Here is a 15566-nt window from a genome sequence, read left to right as displayed (position 1 = left end):
AGCCATCCGCAAGTGTAAAGTAAGTCCTTTTCTCCTGCTCATGGGTCTCTTGGAAATATTCTACACACCTCTTCTTTTCCCTAGGACTTCAGCAGTTGCCACAGGATTTAACCACCTGCTAATCCCTGGATTGTCCATTGTGCTCGCTAAGGGCGGTAGGAATTTCCTCCTGGGAATACTTGCTACAGCCAAAGGCAGCTCCTCGGGGAAGCAGCAGGCAAGAATGAACCCACCCTATGAACAAACCGTAACTGCATTTCCTCCACATTTCTGGGCATATGCCCCCTCTGCTTTCACAAAGTGCCCTATCTTAAAGGGCCTGATCAAATAGAGAACACTTCAACATGATTGTAAGAAAACCAAGACAAACGGATTTGTCTGTGCATCTCTCAGGAGGAAGATGCTGTATTTTTAGGTCATGATCTTTGGAACATTACGGCATGCGATCTCCAAGCATCTGAACGATTTGAACTGAGCCAAAAAAACCTCCACACTAAGACCAAGAGGAATGCCACAAAGAAGCATCCATTTTAAGCTGATGCTTTATTTCTAGTTCTAGAGGTCACGGACAAAAAAAATTGTAGACAATCCCTTTCCCAAATAAAAGCGCACTATGCATTCCTCTCCTTGCCTTCCCAAAACGAAAGCTGTAGTGAAGTGCTTAGTGTATAAGTGAGCATTTCTTCACAACACAAGGCAGAAATAATGACTATGCCTGTTGCTCATTTTTGCATACAAGCAGATTAGTGACTCACTGCAGACTGCTGACTTCTGCGTGGTGGGATGTTTTGGCACATATGCCATTGGAAAGAAGGAAAAAAAAATATCAGTCACAGCTCCAGCAAATGTCAGAGCAGGCCATCTGTACAGATTCAGTATAGCTGTATTTTTCAGCCATTTTGTGACATTATTATTGTATATACAAACTCACAGTTCAAAATCCTTGAGGTAGAATTTGCCAAAGCGTTATGGCTTGTTCAATCCTGCTCCCACTGGAGAAAGACCCTCATTAATTTCAGTGGGAGCAGAATTTGGACAATTTGGAAAGCTCTGGGGAAAAAAAGAAAATTCAAATTTTCCCTTATACATGTGGATTGGAAACAGCTTTCATGTTACAGGGTTCTTCAGGTGTTTTTATATGAAAAGAACTGGCTGAAGTGAGGACTGAACATGACAAGCACAATGGAAGGAGTCAGCGGGCGCTGACCCACTCGTTTTCTGCTTAGGGGTAGGAAAACATCCTGACAATCCTGGCTGTCTGGGTTAGGTAGCAGATCAGGTCTCTTGTAGGTGTAGGTTAATGACATTTGACAGAAAATCAATCTGGCACCATTTACTCCAAAACAAAACGTATTAAGGCATACAGCCCTAGTTATTGGGGGGGGGCGGGAAACCACCCCAAACCCAACAAACAAAAACATTTCTCCATTTTTATTCACCTAACATTCCAGGGAAGTTTTAGTGTGCAGCACTCCAACCTATTTTCCAAATTTTAAATGTAATTTAGTAGGCACTGATCTGTAGACTGCAAAAATTAAGTACTTATCTGAGAACTGAGAATGCCTGGGAAGTTTATGATCCTGCACATGCTCATTCAGAAAAAGCAGGGAATGATTTTAGAGAGTGTTTACTAAACCTACCCCTAGTGATTATTATCTGTTGTTTGGAAACACCCAGAGGCCCCAACCACTAGTAGGCGCCATTTGTGCTGGACATCTCTTCTAATTACCTTACAGAGAGAGACAACCCCAAGGAAGAGCAAAGCAGCAGAAACAACTCCACACGACATGGTAATGCAGAGCACAGCAGAGCAAAGTTAAGGTCTCCTACATCCCAACACAGTCACACCCATAAGACTATATTGACCCTTCATGGTTCATGCTCATCACATTGCAAGAACAAGGTGTTACTTTTGTTTAATTCTGATGGTGTAAAAAACCATGATAATTCAAAAAACCCAGAACCATTCCAAACCAAGCTCTATCATCTTGCACAATATGCCATTTTCATTTCCTGCAATACTTGCAGGAGCCTAGTTTGCAGACCTGTATGCTTAACACCTTTGGAGGTCAGTATTCTCTGTCTTTGGACTTGTCACAGTTCACAGGCAAGCCAACAGCATGATGAAGCTGAATGGCCTGTCAGTACACCACAAATTAAATTGAGGATTCAACTTAATGAATGTTTGGCTCGGCTGGAACAGTTTCCCTACTAAGCTAGTAAGCTTGCTTGTATGCAATTTGGTTCAGGTTGTTTCAAATCCACAACTCGCATCCTAATAAAAAACAAATTAAAATTTATGCATTGCCATGGAATAGTTACATTTTAGCAATCTTTCTTTTCCAAAAGAAAAATGGTTTGTCAGAAAGTTTTTCAACTACCTCGAGAGCTGAACTTCACTCTCCAGGGAGCTGGAATGACTGACACAAGCTGACAGCTTGCCCAGCTAACTTGTGTGAATTCGACATTCGTTGAAATTAGGAGCAGATATCACTAGCTCTGTCTGGATTTAGTTCAGGGCTGCGGTTAGATGTTTACTACAGAAACAGCAGTGTCACAATCAGATATTCCTGCCCTGGGGCTGCCTGTTGCAACCCCACAGCTCAGTTGGTGGAAAAGTTCTTGTGACTGTTTACCATCTGCTTCAATGCGAAGTCAGCTGGCTTAGTTTAAAGAGCCCTTACTGTCAGCTAGAGGCAAATGCTCCATGGCCTCCTCGCGAAGGCTGTGCCAAACCTCCTTATATCAGGCTTGTAACCTGCCTGCAGTTATGCTTCTGACTTTCCCTTGAGACACAACCGAATATTATTCCCAAGCTTTTTAAGTGATGCAAACAAGGATAAAAATTAAGCTCTCTCATATGAACCTAGCCAAAAGCAGAATGCAGTTCTGGGCTACCTGACTTGAGGTATTCCCAAAGAACATAGGGCCTGCAAAATTTTTAGACATACAGACACTTGAACAGGTAAATACTGTAGCAAGAAATCCAAGGAGCTGCTGTTACAACTTCAACTGTCAGATCACGGTAGATGAGGAGATCTTGTTCCCAACAGATGTTGCTTAATTACAGTATGGTAATACAGTGGTTAAAGCAATTCATTCATGCTCACTGAAGAAGTTCTGTCAAATATATGCCATAAAAAAAATGAAAGGCATCTGAAGTCAGAACTCACTTGGTATTAGCACAAGTCTAATTTTGCAACAGTGACTGTTCCACACTTAATTATATAAATACAAAAATCAATACCAAAATTGGCATGCACTAGAAAAGAACAGCTGCTCAGTCCTGCATACTGTAATGTGATTATTCATGAAACATTCAAAAGGCATAGACCTAATCCAGGATCACCTGGCTAAAATAGCAGTATTAGATCTGAAAACCTGTCAGTCAGTGGAACTACCATAGTAGCAGAAAAGGAAACCAGTTTCACATTGTGAACTGTACATGATGAGGATTCTTTTGAGCGTCCTTTTATCTTGCAGGATTACTGGTACGTCATTCCTTCATTTTGTGATGCTTCTGTACTGTATGTATGCATCAGTATTTCTGCCACAGTCTGAAAGTAGTTCTCCCTACCATATTCTCACTTCTCTAGAACCTGTGTCACTGGTTGGTGGTATACGAAACAGCCAAATGTGTCATGAGTTTCTCCCTCCAAGAGCCTCAGCAACAGAGCTGGGTATGGAATTGGTTTTCCTGTCCTCTAACCTTTTTTTATCATGTCAGGACATATTGGCTGCAAACTTAGGATAGAGAGTTAAAATCTTGATGAAAAAAAAATCCAAATGTTTCATTCAGACATCTCTGGTATCTTATGTTTTCATTTATAGAGCCTAAAATTACAGTGAAATGCAAACTGGCATAAAATTACATTTTGAAAAATGTCAAAATGTAACCTTTTGATCATCTGCCATTTTTTCCCCATTTTCTCCTGGGAGAACTCGTCAAATTCACTTACCTCACAAATATTCACTTTTTTTGATAAATTTGCTTGCTATGAGGAATATATTTCATGTACAAACTCTAACCAGTTCTACTCAACATGAAAATCAGGAGTCAGGAGTACAGCCTGAAAACTCAGGTGAGAACCAACTAACTTCAGTGCTAGAAAAATATTTTCTTTGACTTCACACTTTTCACATATAACAGTAAAGTAAGAAAGTATAAATTCCCGAGCTTTTTGTAGCATTCTTGTTGCTTAAGAATGTATTGCACATGGTTATTTACCTTTGTTGGATTTTGGTTGTTCAGATGAGCTGCTTCCAACCTTTCTCTTTTTCCTTGGAACAGCTGAATTTTTCCTGTCAAAGGTAATAGGACTGTATTGAGGGAGGCTGTTGAATTTCTTTTCAAATTCTTCTTCCAACTTTGCTAAGCTAAAGGGGAAACAAAACCAATCAAATTAAATGTAACTCCCTTTCTGGAGAAAAAAAATATTGTTTAGGAGCATGTGTGAGTATATACATACCTATCTACATAGAAAGAGGGGGAAAGAGATAAGTGCACACACACTGTAAACATCAAACTAGTATATATTAATCCAACTTTGGGATGAGAATGTACACTCCAGCTTCTGCATTTGTAACTCAGTACAAATTGATTACATTAGTTGCATATATTAAGAAAAAAAAAAATCAGTGTCACACTGGTGACATGTAGCTCTGTTTGCTGCACAGATTCGTACAGGAGATTTGTCTGTTCTGTGAGGGGAATGAAAAAAAGACAATAAAACTAATAAACAAACAAACCAATAAAATAACTTCAAATAAAAGTCCTTACACTGGAATGAAAACAACAATTCAAACCAGAAGAAAAATGTCAAAACTATTCAGTCTTCTGGGGATATTCCAAAACCTGATACTTTGGGGTGGGAATTGGCTTTGTATTTGTTCTGAGGGATTATATTTCCTCCCCTCATATTTTATTTGTTGCAAGATAAAAAATGCAACTAGCTCATGCTTTCAGGAAACTCAACATCCCTCATACTTCAGCCTAACCTGAATGACTGTAACTAATTACCTACAACCCAAGAAATCCACAGACATTATACTGTTGTTCCTAAGGCCAAATGAAAACAAACCACTCGAACAGGATGGTATGGCATGGCATTTCTGGCTGTAATGACTACGCTGTCTTGTATAAGCACTCAGTTCCAGCAAATTTTTGCAGCCAGGCAGAAGCATAGGAAGGAACTGTATTTTAATAAAAAGCAGTGCGCACAGCTAAGCAGATTATAAATACCACCTTCAATGACAGGGGAACAGTAACATTTTCTACTCTTCTTTAATTCTGTTTGCTACAGAAAACCTGAACTTGACAGAAGTTGGCATGACTGTTGGAGGGATGGGCCTTACACATTGTACACTTGGAAGTATCACAAGAAACAAGGCATTTCTCTCTGCTCTCTGAAGCAGCGCTTCAAACAAATTGCATTCTGCAAGCTTTGGTACGCAGAATGATACTTCATTTTCTCTCTGTAATCATTACTTCTTTCGGTAAGCAATCTTCCATCTTAAAATACGGCCTTGGCTCTTGGCAGACTGCGTGCATGGTGGGGTTTGTTTGTTTGGGTTTTTGTGTGTGTGTGCATGCATGCATATTTTGTTTTGTTTTGAAATCACAAAGATATCTGACATTAGCGGTGCTCGGTACTGCTACCTTTCTCTTCCATGCGGATGTTCCCTGACAACCACAAAACAAGCTGATTTTCTGCTCTGACAGCTGTCATGCGATTCCATCCTCTGCCCCAGCTCCTCTCCCACTGCCTGCTGCCACCTGCCTCATCTCCTGCCCCAAGGGCATATGAGGGGCTGCAGCTCTAATTCAGAAGGACCTACCCTGAAAGCAGATGAGCTGCCATCCTGGCTAGTAATTTATAGCTTGTGCGACATGGAGGCAGGGGAGAGTGCTGCTATCACTGTATCTGCAATTAATTATTTAAGAACAAACAAATGAAAAAAATATTCACAGTCATGAATTTTCAGAGCATCTCACAAGCCTGGTTAGACACACATAGCTGAGCTGAGGCCTGCCAGGCCTCCTGTATCTCTGCCAGAAGATACAAGCAGGCAGAGCACTGCTCAGCAAAGGAGCAGGCTGCACATGGACAAAGCACACTTGACAGGGACCATCAGGGAAGCGTGGGCAACTACTGATGGAGAAGAAGGTAAGAGGACATGGGGAGAAAGATGTAATTCCAAAGGGGTGAGGACCCTCCCCCCTACACCCACACACAAAATGAGGCTGAAAGGTGATGCTGAAGGGAGCAGAAAGAGTTAGGAGGAGCAGCTAGAGGTAAAACCAGCTCTTCAAAGCAGCCAGAAGATCAGGTAGTGCAATGAACAGGGATAATGGATACCTTTCTCCAGCACTTACACTCCACAAATTACCAATTCTGCCTTTATATAGAGTTCACTAAATAATATTCATTAATGACACGACTGAATCAAGAAGCAAGATTGGCAAATATGTATTTTCCCCATCCAGCCAGCTAATTGTGGTAGAGCAGTATTTGTCGAATGAATTAATTATTTACACAATTTTCCTAGCTACTTTGAATAAATGATTTGTAACTACATTTTATTTGGCTAGGAGATGCATTCAGTTTTCACACCATTAGGTGTAAAAAGTTTTCAATCTTTCAATTTAAATTTTAAAAATATTTACTAAACTTATATACAATGCACTAAAAATACAAGAAGCGTTCCATTAATTTTTCTTCACTATTCCAAGCAAACAAGACTTGGAGATTTTCATCAATTTACTATGTTTGCTGTAAAGTGAGCTGCAGCTAAATTTCACATAGCCTAGGTTATAAAAAAAGGCTACTGCAAACCTGCACAAAAGAAACACATTACAATTCTAAGCATGAAGTGTGGAAAATCTACTCCTTTTTAATTCATTTTCACCCTCTGAATTCTAATAATTGGAAATCTTCAAGAATTTGCAAGTAAGTATGAATGGCTAAGCAGATTTAACAACTACAACTAAGCAGATTTAACAACTGTAATACTCTGAAAATTTCGTTATTCATACACTAGAAAAGTAATTCTGTGTGGCCTTGCTAAATTTTAAGGCATTTGTAATCATTAATTATTCTTCTGATATATTTAATTTCTTCACGGTGTACACGAACAGTTTAAGTATCTTGTCTCTACAATGGAAAAATGATATATTTATCATAATTATTTGCCAATATTATAACATTGTTTACTCTTCCTCTGTAAGCAATCTCTCTAAATGGGCAGAGATCTATTCTTTCTAGTCTAATTCTGTTTATGATGATTGAACACCTACACAGAACTTTAAATACTGCTTATGAAGTGCTCTGAAAATATAAGTAATCCTCTTCATTACCTCTTGAGCAGGTAAATATTGCACATTTCTTTTTAGAAGTGAGCAAATAATGTCATTCAAATCTGTTTACAGCAGTGTAAACCAGGAAAGATCTCAAAGGAATTACTTTGGTATATAAACAACAGGTATCTAGAGCATGACTCAGCCCAGCGGGGTTTGTAATTTTCAGGAATTCTGTCTAATTGTGATTATTTGGGTGTTGGATGCAGTTCACTTGCTGCAATGAGATGGACTCACTTGTAAGTTACCAGGCTGACCTAACTAGAACTTTGAACAGTGTTAAGCCGCTACTTACCCGAAAACAAACTCTTCCTTTGGCTTAGGCTTTTTCAGTTTTTTGTTCCCACTTGTCCCACTTTGGGAAAAAGCCCAGTTTTCTTCATTCCAGCATCCTTCATGATCTGAGGAGTTGCCTTTTCCTGAGCTTCTTTTTCCTGGGATGAAGGCAGAAAATTGTTTCTCATCTTTAGAAAAATGTACCAAAACAAAGAAGGCTCAGAAGGAACTTGTGTACCCATTCAGTACTGCAACTTCTGATGCCTTCTTGACCCCCTTCTTGAAGGGGTTACAAAACATTTATTTATTTATTTTAAACTAGATAATGATGATATTGGCAACTATTTCCTCCCCCTGTTGCCCCACCCCGGTTTTTATACTACCTCTAAAGTCAGGATCTCTCGAGGTATAACGGAGGAGAAAGAGATGAGTAGATTTACAGTAATAAACTTCCCTAAATTACAAACATCTTTTTCTTTCCTGACTGTTCTAATTACACATATGAACCTACTAATCCGAAAAATACATTCCAAGACATCTCACTGAAAGCTTCCAGAGATTATCTCAAATTTATCCTTCCACAAGGTGAAGGGTTCTCGCTCACCACCTACAGCAAAACTAACAACCAAAGCAAAAGCAGAACACATTTGCCTCTTGTAGGACTGAGAACTATGCTCACAACACAGGAGTTGTTCATATAGAAACAAGCTAGTTGTTCAGGGTTACATACAACACAAGTCCTACATACATCTATCAGCAGGCTGACAAATTAACCAACAAAGCCTTCGGTCAAAAAGCTAAATCTCAGCTCATGAAAGACAAAAATCAAGAGGTTAGAGCTTGTGAGGTAAGTACAAACACAGATAGCAGGACTCGAGAAGACCTGTCCTGGACCATTGAGTCCATCCCCTCCACCTGCTCCCAGCATCTCAGGTGACCAGACACAGCATTCCCATCACACATTGCTCAAACTCCAGCTTAAACACAGACTTTTGCTTTTCCTCCCACTCCAGGCAGGCTTTTGCGGTTCATGCTGTTAAATGAAACACTCAAAGCCACCCACCTCTGTCCACGTTAGCGCGCAGAGATGTGAGCATGCCCTCTGACACCAGAGTTTTATAAAGAGCACCTTTGCAAGATCTCTCCGATTTCCTGGAGCCACAGGTTTCTATCTTTTTAACACAGTCACTGTCCTCAGTTTTGACCTGTCCTGGTAAGCTTGGGGGTACCACCTCCTCTGTTGGGGTCAGTGGTTCCACTTTAATGTTATGAGAAGCCTCACAGGGTACTTCCTTGCTGGCTGCAATACTAAGGAAATCAGGAGGCTTTGATTCTTTGGTGGTCTCCGTGGGTTTCTCCTTTGATGTTTTCTTCTCTTTCGATTTCACTTTTTTCTTTGGTGATTTTGTATCCAACAGACTTCCCTTCACATTTGAGACAGGGCGGTTTTTTTTGCGGGGAGTTTCCGTGAGTCTCTCAGCACCCCAGTCCCCCTTTGCAACAGCTTCAATTGTGTACATTACACTTTCAATGTCCGACTCTGAGGACTGCCTCTTTTTACAAGGTTTCTTGGGGGTGGATTTTTCGTTTGTGTGCCGGTCCAACTTATTTTTTTTCTTTTTCTTCTTTATCTTTTCTGGCTTTAGCCCGAGGATATTCATGTCAGCCATTGAAAGCTCTGGAGAACAGCACATGTGATCCTTTGTGTTATCGTTTCTCTCAAAAGGACTGCTCTCCATTGCAAGACTAGTAAAATCTCTGCATTTTGCAGTTTCTGATTCCTCAGCTTTTGTCTCATCCCGGTTTTGCATTTTCTCTATCTCGGACTGTTCTACTTTTCCTTTACAGGAGTCTTTTATTGTTGTTTTCTCCAGTTCTTCTACTTCCATTTCCTCTGGAACTTCCCTTCCCACATCTTCCGGTGCTTCCACTTTTGTTTTCCCAGGTTCTTTCACTTTTACTCCTTCTGAAGCAAGGCACATCTAAAACGAGTTTAAAATAGTCTCATGAAGCAAACATCAATTGTTAACATCACTTACCTATATTAACAGGAGCATTACACAGGGAATCTCTCTGGTATCTTAGTTCAGGAAAGCAAACTATGCTAAAGGACAATACTGAAAAAGATGCTGAAGCCCTACCGAAACTGATGAGACATGATGATGGCTAAGTGCTAGAATAAGGTTGGTGGGTTCTACTGCTCTAATAGAAAAAGACTCCAACTGATCTCAGTGGTGTTTCCATGATCCTTTAAGTGCCTTTTATGTAACCCGGAAACCCACTGCTAGATTGATTTTCAGAATACCCTAAATGTAACGGAACAATACAGTATCTCTCACTATTGCCACAGACAAGTTACTTGAAATCTCACATACGTATTCCCTTCAACTCCCAAATGTCTCTGTATACAATTCTTTCCTCCATCTTCCAAATGGCCCTGAAGGAGGGGGGGGAAGTTAATCAAATCTCAGTAATGGAGATTATTTTCTTTTACTTGAATGTGCAAAATAATTTGGAAGGTAGTAAAAAAGCCTTCCAAATCTTTCTTCTCATGTCACAGACGTATTTTGCAAAGAACTGCAAAGCAGCAGTGGTTGCCATGGTTATCTCCTCTTGGAGATAACATTAATGGAAACCAAAACCCTCATACTGTCTGAGGAACAGCAATACTAAAAAACCAAAAAGCTGTAACAAGGTCCTCAAACTGCCATGTTCCTGCAGCACTGACTTGGGAGATCCTCTCCGTTTTGGATCACCTGTAAGCTACACTGACGCTGCTACAGAGGGTAGTCTTTCACAGCACCAAGCAGTTGTCCTTGGAAGACACGCGTTCTTCTTCTTACTCTCCCTCTCAAAGGCCACAAGCTGAATTCCCAGTGCTATTTTGTTTTTAAAACACATGTCAACCAAACAGCCACCTGGAGCAAAACCAGATGGAAGAGGCTTGCTTTGAACCAGACATCAGGAGTTTCCCTATCCCACAGCTCAGCCCACGGGCCATGTCAATATGGATGTACCCTCCAGATCACTGGATTCTCTTTAGGTCGATTTTAGATTTCTCAAATCAGCAAGGCATTTTTTTCCTTGCAAACTAAAAATATCTCTTACACCAATATATGTACGAACATAACACCAATGATCTAATGCTTTGTAGTAAGCTTCCAAAATTCTTGCTGAGGGAGTAAAAACTCCTGATCTGGCTCAGGTCAAGCTAGGTTGAACACTGGAAACACCGGAGCTTGGGCAGCACAGTGTCTATTCAGAAGAAGGTTAAATTATGCAGAGGAGAACCCCACAATTATGCTGAGGTGGGTTCTTGGTACCAAGGTACTTCTGTGACTTTTTTACTGCACTGCAATGTAAACACAGCCTGTGATTTTCAAAAGCTAAAGATCAATCTTTAAAATGCAACTCATTGGATAGTAATAATATTTTGTCAATTAAACACGCACCCCCCTTGCCAATGGATTATTTTTTTTTCTTTATACCTTTGCTGCTTCTGCAGTACCCAATAGTACAAAGGGCTACAGATGTGGCTACAAAAAAGCGACTTCTGTTTTGTGAGCTCTAAATAAACTTGCAATTCACAGTCCTTAAGATTGGGAAAGCTTAAAAAGAAAAAAGCTTAGACAGAGAAGAAATACAACATTTCAATAAGAGGCCATTGGTTTTAACTGTTCCCAGAAGGAGGATCTGCTGAGAGTATCATAGCAGAGTTTCTATAGAAGTTATTGACCTGTTTATTCCCCACTTCAAAAAACAGTAGGCATGAAAAGCAAAAATAAATGAAAGCTACTAATGACCTTTAACAGGTATTTGCAATGGCAATGCCCCAATCTGAGTAACAGACTAATCCAGCCCTCTTTCTCAACTCCTTGCGCATCCCTGGCCAAACCAGTCAAAACCCCAAACCCTAAAACAAGGAACTGAAACAATTTCAGTGGCGATTGGAAAGTCCCTTTGCCACCAGGGACTAGTACTTCTTCTCAGCTACAGCACAGACTCTTAGAAACCTCCAAGGTGATGGCTAGTCTGGGGAAATCTTGACTTGTGGCACCCAGGCCACAATAATTTATGCTTCCATAAGCAACAGTATAATTATAACTGTAGCATTGTTCTGCCTTCCAGACTTCGGTAATCAACATCATTAACTTCTCCGCCCCACTGTGCCTGTGGTAATTAGTCACCAGTATTTTAATATTACCTCTGCCAGCTGAAATAATGCTGATGTTCCACACTGTTTTGTTAAATCAGAAGAACCTGAATGGGATGTACTTGAAGAAATCTAAAGAAAAAACAGAGGGGGAGAAAAAAGAAAAACATTATTTTACTAGCACAATTCTTTTATGTTTACCACACAGCTTTTGAATGGATTATTTCCTCCCTCTTCCAAAAATTCATTCATAAGATTACATACTGAAAAAGAAGCGCAGACCTGTGCATGCTGTTATAAATAAAACCCTGCTCCACCATTGCTACGGTGGGTAATACCACTGGACACTACAAGCTATTTCCAGATTTGGGGATCTTCTTGTCAGGACTCCCTTTGAAGAGCAGGATGAACTGGAGCACATACTCTCTCTCAAATAAACAGACTCCAGAGGATAAGCAGCAATCTACACCAGCACACAACCCAGCTGGTGGTGTTTTTACAGGCTTAGTTGGACATTTGATTGCAAAATCATTTCATTGTCATAGCTTAAGAAGGTTACTCCTGTCAGGCTATGGCACTGCCTGTTGGTGTCCTACAGGACTCTCATAAAAGAGATGCTATGAAACCAAAGTGAAGTCGGACCCCTCAAGCCTTTGGTAACCTTTACTACTCCTCAAGAGTATGGGAGGCTGTCTGGCAAGCAGGTAGCTGATTATTCTCCAAAATCTTTTTCCTGTATCAGGTCGTGATCCTCTTCAATAGAGTGTTTTGTATCAGCTTTGAGCTAGGTGCAAAGAAATTATCTTTTTCTAAACAAATTAAAAGGATCAGTCTCAGGATTGGCCATCAGTATGAAGAAAATGTTCTGGTTTTAAGGACATATCCCACAATCTCTGATCAGGCTTCCAGGTTTCTTATACTTGCTTCCTTAGAAAGAGGGGGAGTTCTAGGGGCTGGGGAACTAAAACGTTTACAACCTTTTAGCTCCCCCTATCCCTCCAAACTCAGTTTTCATTGCTGTCAACCAACACAGGCCCAGAAAGTCGATTTTGCAGAAATCGACCCATCATTGCCGTAAAGGAAATTAAACTTTTTTTTTTTTTTAAACAATGCTGTATCTCTATGTCTCCTGGAAGGCGCAGCTCTTCACAGCATCTCCCAAGCTCTGACTATTACAGCTCAAGTCTCCAAACGCCACTTACAGCCACGCATTGTTAGTGCTGTTGGCACTCTGTGGCAGAAGTGGCCTCCTTGCCTTGTGGAGGTGACGTGCACCCCCACCAGTGCCTCCCTTCACCCTCATGCCTCCACACTAAAGGCTAAAGACAAAGCATGCATTTAGGCACAGGAAGAGACTCAGCAGATATGATCAGCAACAGCCTCCCAGGCTTCAGACTGCAGAGTGGCTGCTCCAACCATTTTTAGAAACTTAAGAAATTCTCAGAATTTTTCAGAAAATAATTTAACCCACTTCTGCATTTTATTTTATCACCATCTGTGAAATACTGTGAAATATCAAAAAGGAAGGCATAGGGAAGGGGGGTAGGGGTGTGTGGAAAAGATAAAATTGGTTAATCCACATAGCAGAGAGATGAAGGAGGAGCAGAGCAGTGTGGTGTGCTGCTCCCACGCGCCAGACCCCTGCCATGGCAGCAGCATGGAGACAGCAGTCGAGTCCCCTCCAGTGCACAGCATTCGTGGTTTGGAGTTACAGCGGCATGGCACAGATGTCTGCCAAATGAACTTGCAAACCTAAGACACCCTTGAGGTGATAATGAACACAGTTTATTTGGGATGCTCCAAACCAGGTCCTGAACTGCTATCTGAAAACTGAAGCTGAATCTCTCACATTTTATTTATTCAATTACAATCCAACATTAGAGATCGCCAAAACTGGGTGGGGGAGGAAATCAATAGCACTAATGTCCTACAAGAGCCAGAAACAAGGAGGACGTGCTTAGTACATCTGCCATGCTTTTCTCAGTTTGAATCAGAGCCTTTAACATTCATTTTGTGTATTAAATTAGGCTTGTAGGAATCCATCTGAGCAAACACTGAGAGCTAGATCACAGAAACCTGTCCAACACACAAATGTCATGCTGCCAGACTTAGCTTCACTTTTTCCGCCAACTGCAGTACAAACTCTGCACTCCAGTGGACAAGCACCTGTCCTTCCCCCAAATTAGGGCTTCACAAGCTTTACAGTCACATCACAATTTTAATGCTGGCTTCCAAAAGTCAGGCTGCACTCAGCAGCAGCCTTACTCCAGAACAGCACTACTCAAAGCCTGCTGCTGTCCTGTAAGAGGACACCTCAAAAAACTTCTGGTGTCCCTGACTAAATATTATCAGCCTTTCTGCTGTCCCAGGGCCGCAACAGTCAAATGCCCTTATGGATCACTGATCATAGTTAGGTTAATCACCCTTGCATAGGCACTGCTGACAACATAGCACACACCCACAAACTCTACTACTGCCAGGGACTGGCTGTATGGTAAGGCCCATTTTCTTCCACTCACATAAGTTCCTATAAAGTCAGATAGTAGCATTACTATCCATGGAACAAGGCATGTAATACTTTTATTTCAGTGCTTCCACATTTTCCCTGAGAGGAATTAACTTCACCAGCAAGAATATATTGCTGGATGCCACTAGATGGGATCCAGAGAACCATCTTCCTCACTGAAATAGGAAGTGATTTTGAAAAAAAAGAAAAAAAGGGAATAGAAGTGTACACATAAGGTGCTAGCATCCTCCCTTATTTACCTGGAATGCAGCATGTATCTTCATCTTTCAATCATCAAGAAGAGTAATATTTGCACACGAAGCCTCAAAGGTTTTTGAGTGATTCATACATATCAAATGGGAGACCTCTACAAGGTTATATTTAAGACTCTCAGAGAATTTCTAGGACTGTTGGGAAACCCGACCTAGTATTCTTGATTACTGCTGACAGCTGCCAATTTCAGAACTTAGACTGCTTCAACTTCCAACTCTTCATACAGATTCCTGATGATCTACTTTCCTCTTCTTATTCTTGGTCCCCGTTCAGCAATGCACCTTCCAGTCCTTATACCAAAGCTTTACTTTTTGAATCCTGGTATTCAGCTCCCCATTAAGAAAAATGCTGTTGTCTCTTGTCTTTGCTATTGCCCTGAGCATTGTTTTTATTACAGTTACAAGGGCAATTTCTCTAAAAAGAAGTGTAAATTTTTCTGTGCAGTCTCCAAGAAACTATGCACATTAACAAGTATATAAAGAAAAGCTAGGTCCCTGGGGCCATTGCCACTGCCTAATTCTATTGCTATTCCATTATTTACTAATTTATGCTTCTGGAAATACCAAATTTGATACTAGAGCAAACCTTACACAATTCATGCTTTTTTGGGGAAAGATACACACATCTTCCCATTGTGATGCTAATGGGTATAACTTTACCTCTGCCAACTGGAAGAGTGCCGACTTCCCACAGTGCTTTACTGGCTCAGGACTTGACAACTGAGAAGTATTTGATGAGATCTAGGTTTTAAACGAACAGAGGAGAAAATATTTCAGTGGCACACAGGAAAGACAGAAAGGAAGGGAGAAAAAGAATGAAAAAAATTAAGGAGTTAGTTAAATCAGTTACTTTTAGATCTTTCTGGCAGAAGGCCCTACTTCAGACAGGGTATCCCATCCAAGAAACACTTAACAGGCATTTAGAAGTCAGCAGGATACAAGCAAATACAGAATTTCTTCCTTAGATTAGGCCCATGGATTCTCTTCTACGTTTGTATTGTC

At 40.7% G+C, this 15566-nt stretch overlaps 1 protein-coding gene across 8 annotated transcripts in view; it reads right to left on the bottom strand.

The window, feature by feature from the left end:
• BBX (BBX high mobility group box domain containing) overlaps window positions 1-15566 on the bottom strand; it is a 147947-nt gene that overhangs the window by 18841 nt on the left and 113540 nt on the right. For 6 of the 8 annotated variants that reach the window (XM_076350413.1, XM_076350358.1, XM_076350394.1 and 3 more), the window contains 5 exons: window positions 15225-15305; window positions 11838-11918; window positions 8697-9615; window positions 7653-7791; window positions 4229-4377 (listed from right to left, as the gene is read on the bottom strand). In XM_076350413.1, the coding sequence (XP_076206528.1) occupies window positions 4229-4377; window positions 7653-7791; window positions 8697-9615; window positions 11838-11918; window positions 15225-15305 (1369 nt within the window). The remainder of the gene's footprint in view (window positions 1-4228; window positions 4378-7652; window positions 7792-8696; window positions 9616-11837; window positions 11919-15224; window positions 15306-15566) is intronic. The other 2 variants (XM_076350385.1, XM_076350349.1) reach the window with 2 other exon arrangements.

Source organism: Aptenodytes patagonicus, chromosome 1 (assembly GCF_965638725.1).
Source record: "Aptenodytes patagonicus chromosome 1, bAptPat1.pri.cur, whole genome shotgun sequence".
NCBI lineage: Eukaryota > Metazoa > Chordata > Aves > Sphenisciformes > Spheniscidae > Aptenodytes > Aptenodytes patagonicus.
The sequence above is the reverse complement of the archived record's forward strand: the minus strand, read 5'-3'. Positions and strand labels throughout refer to the sequence as shown.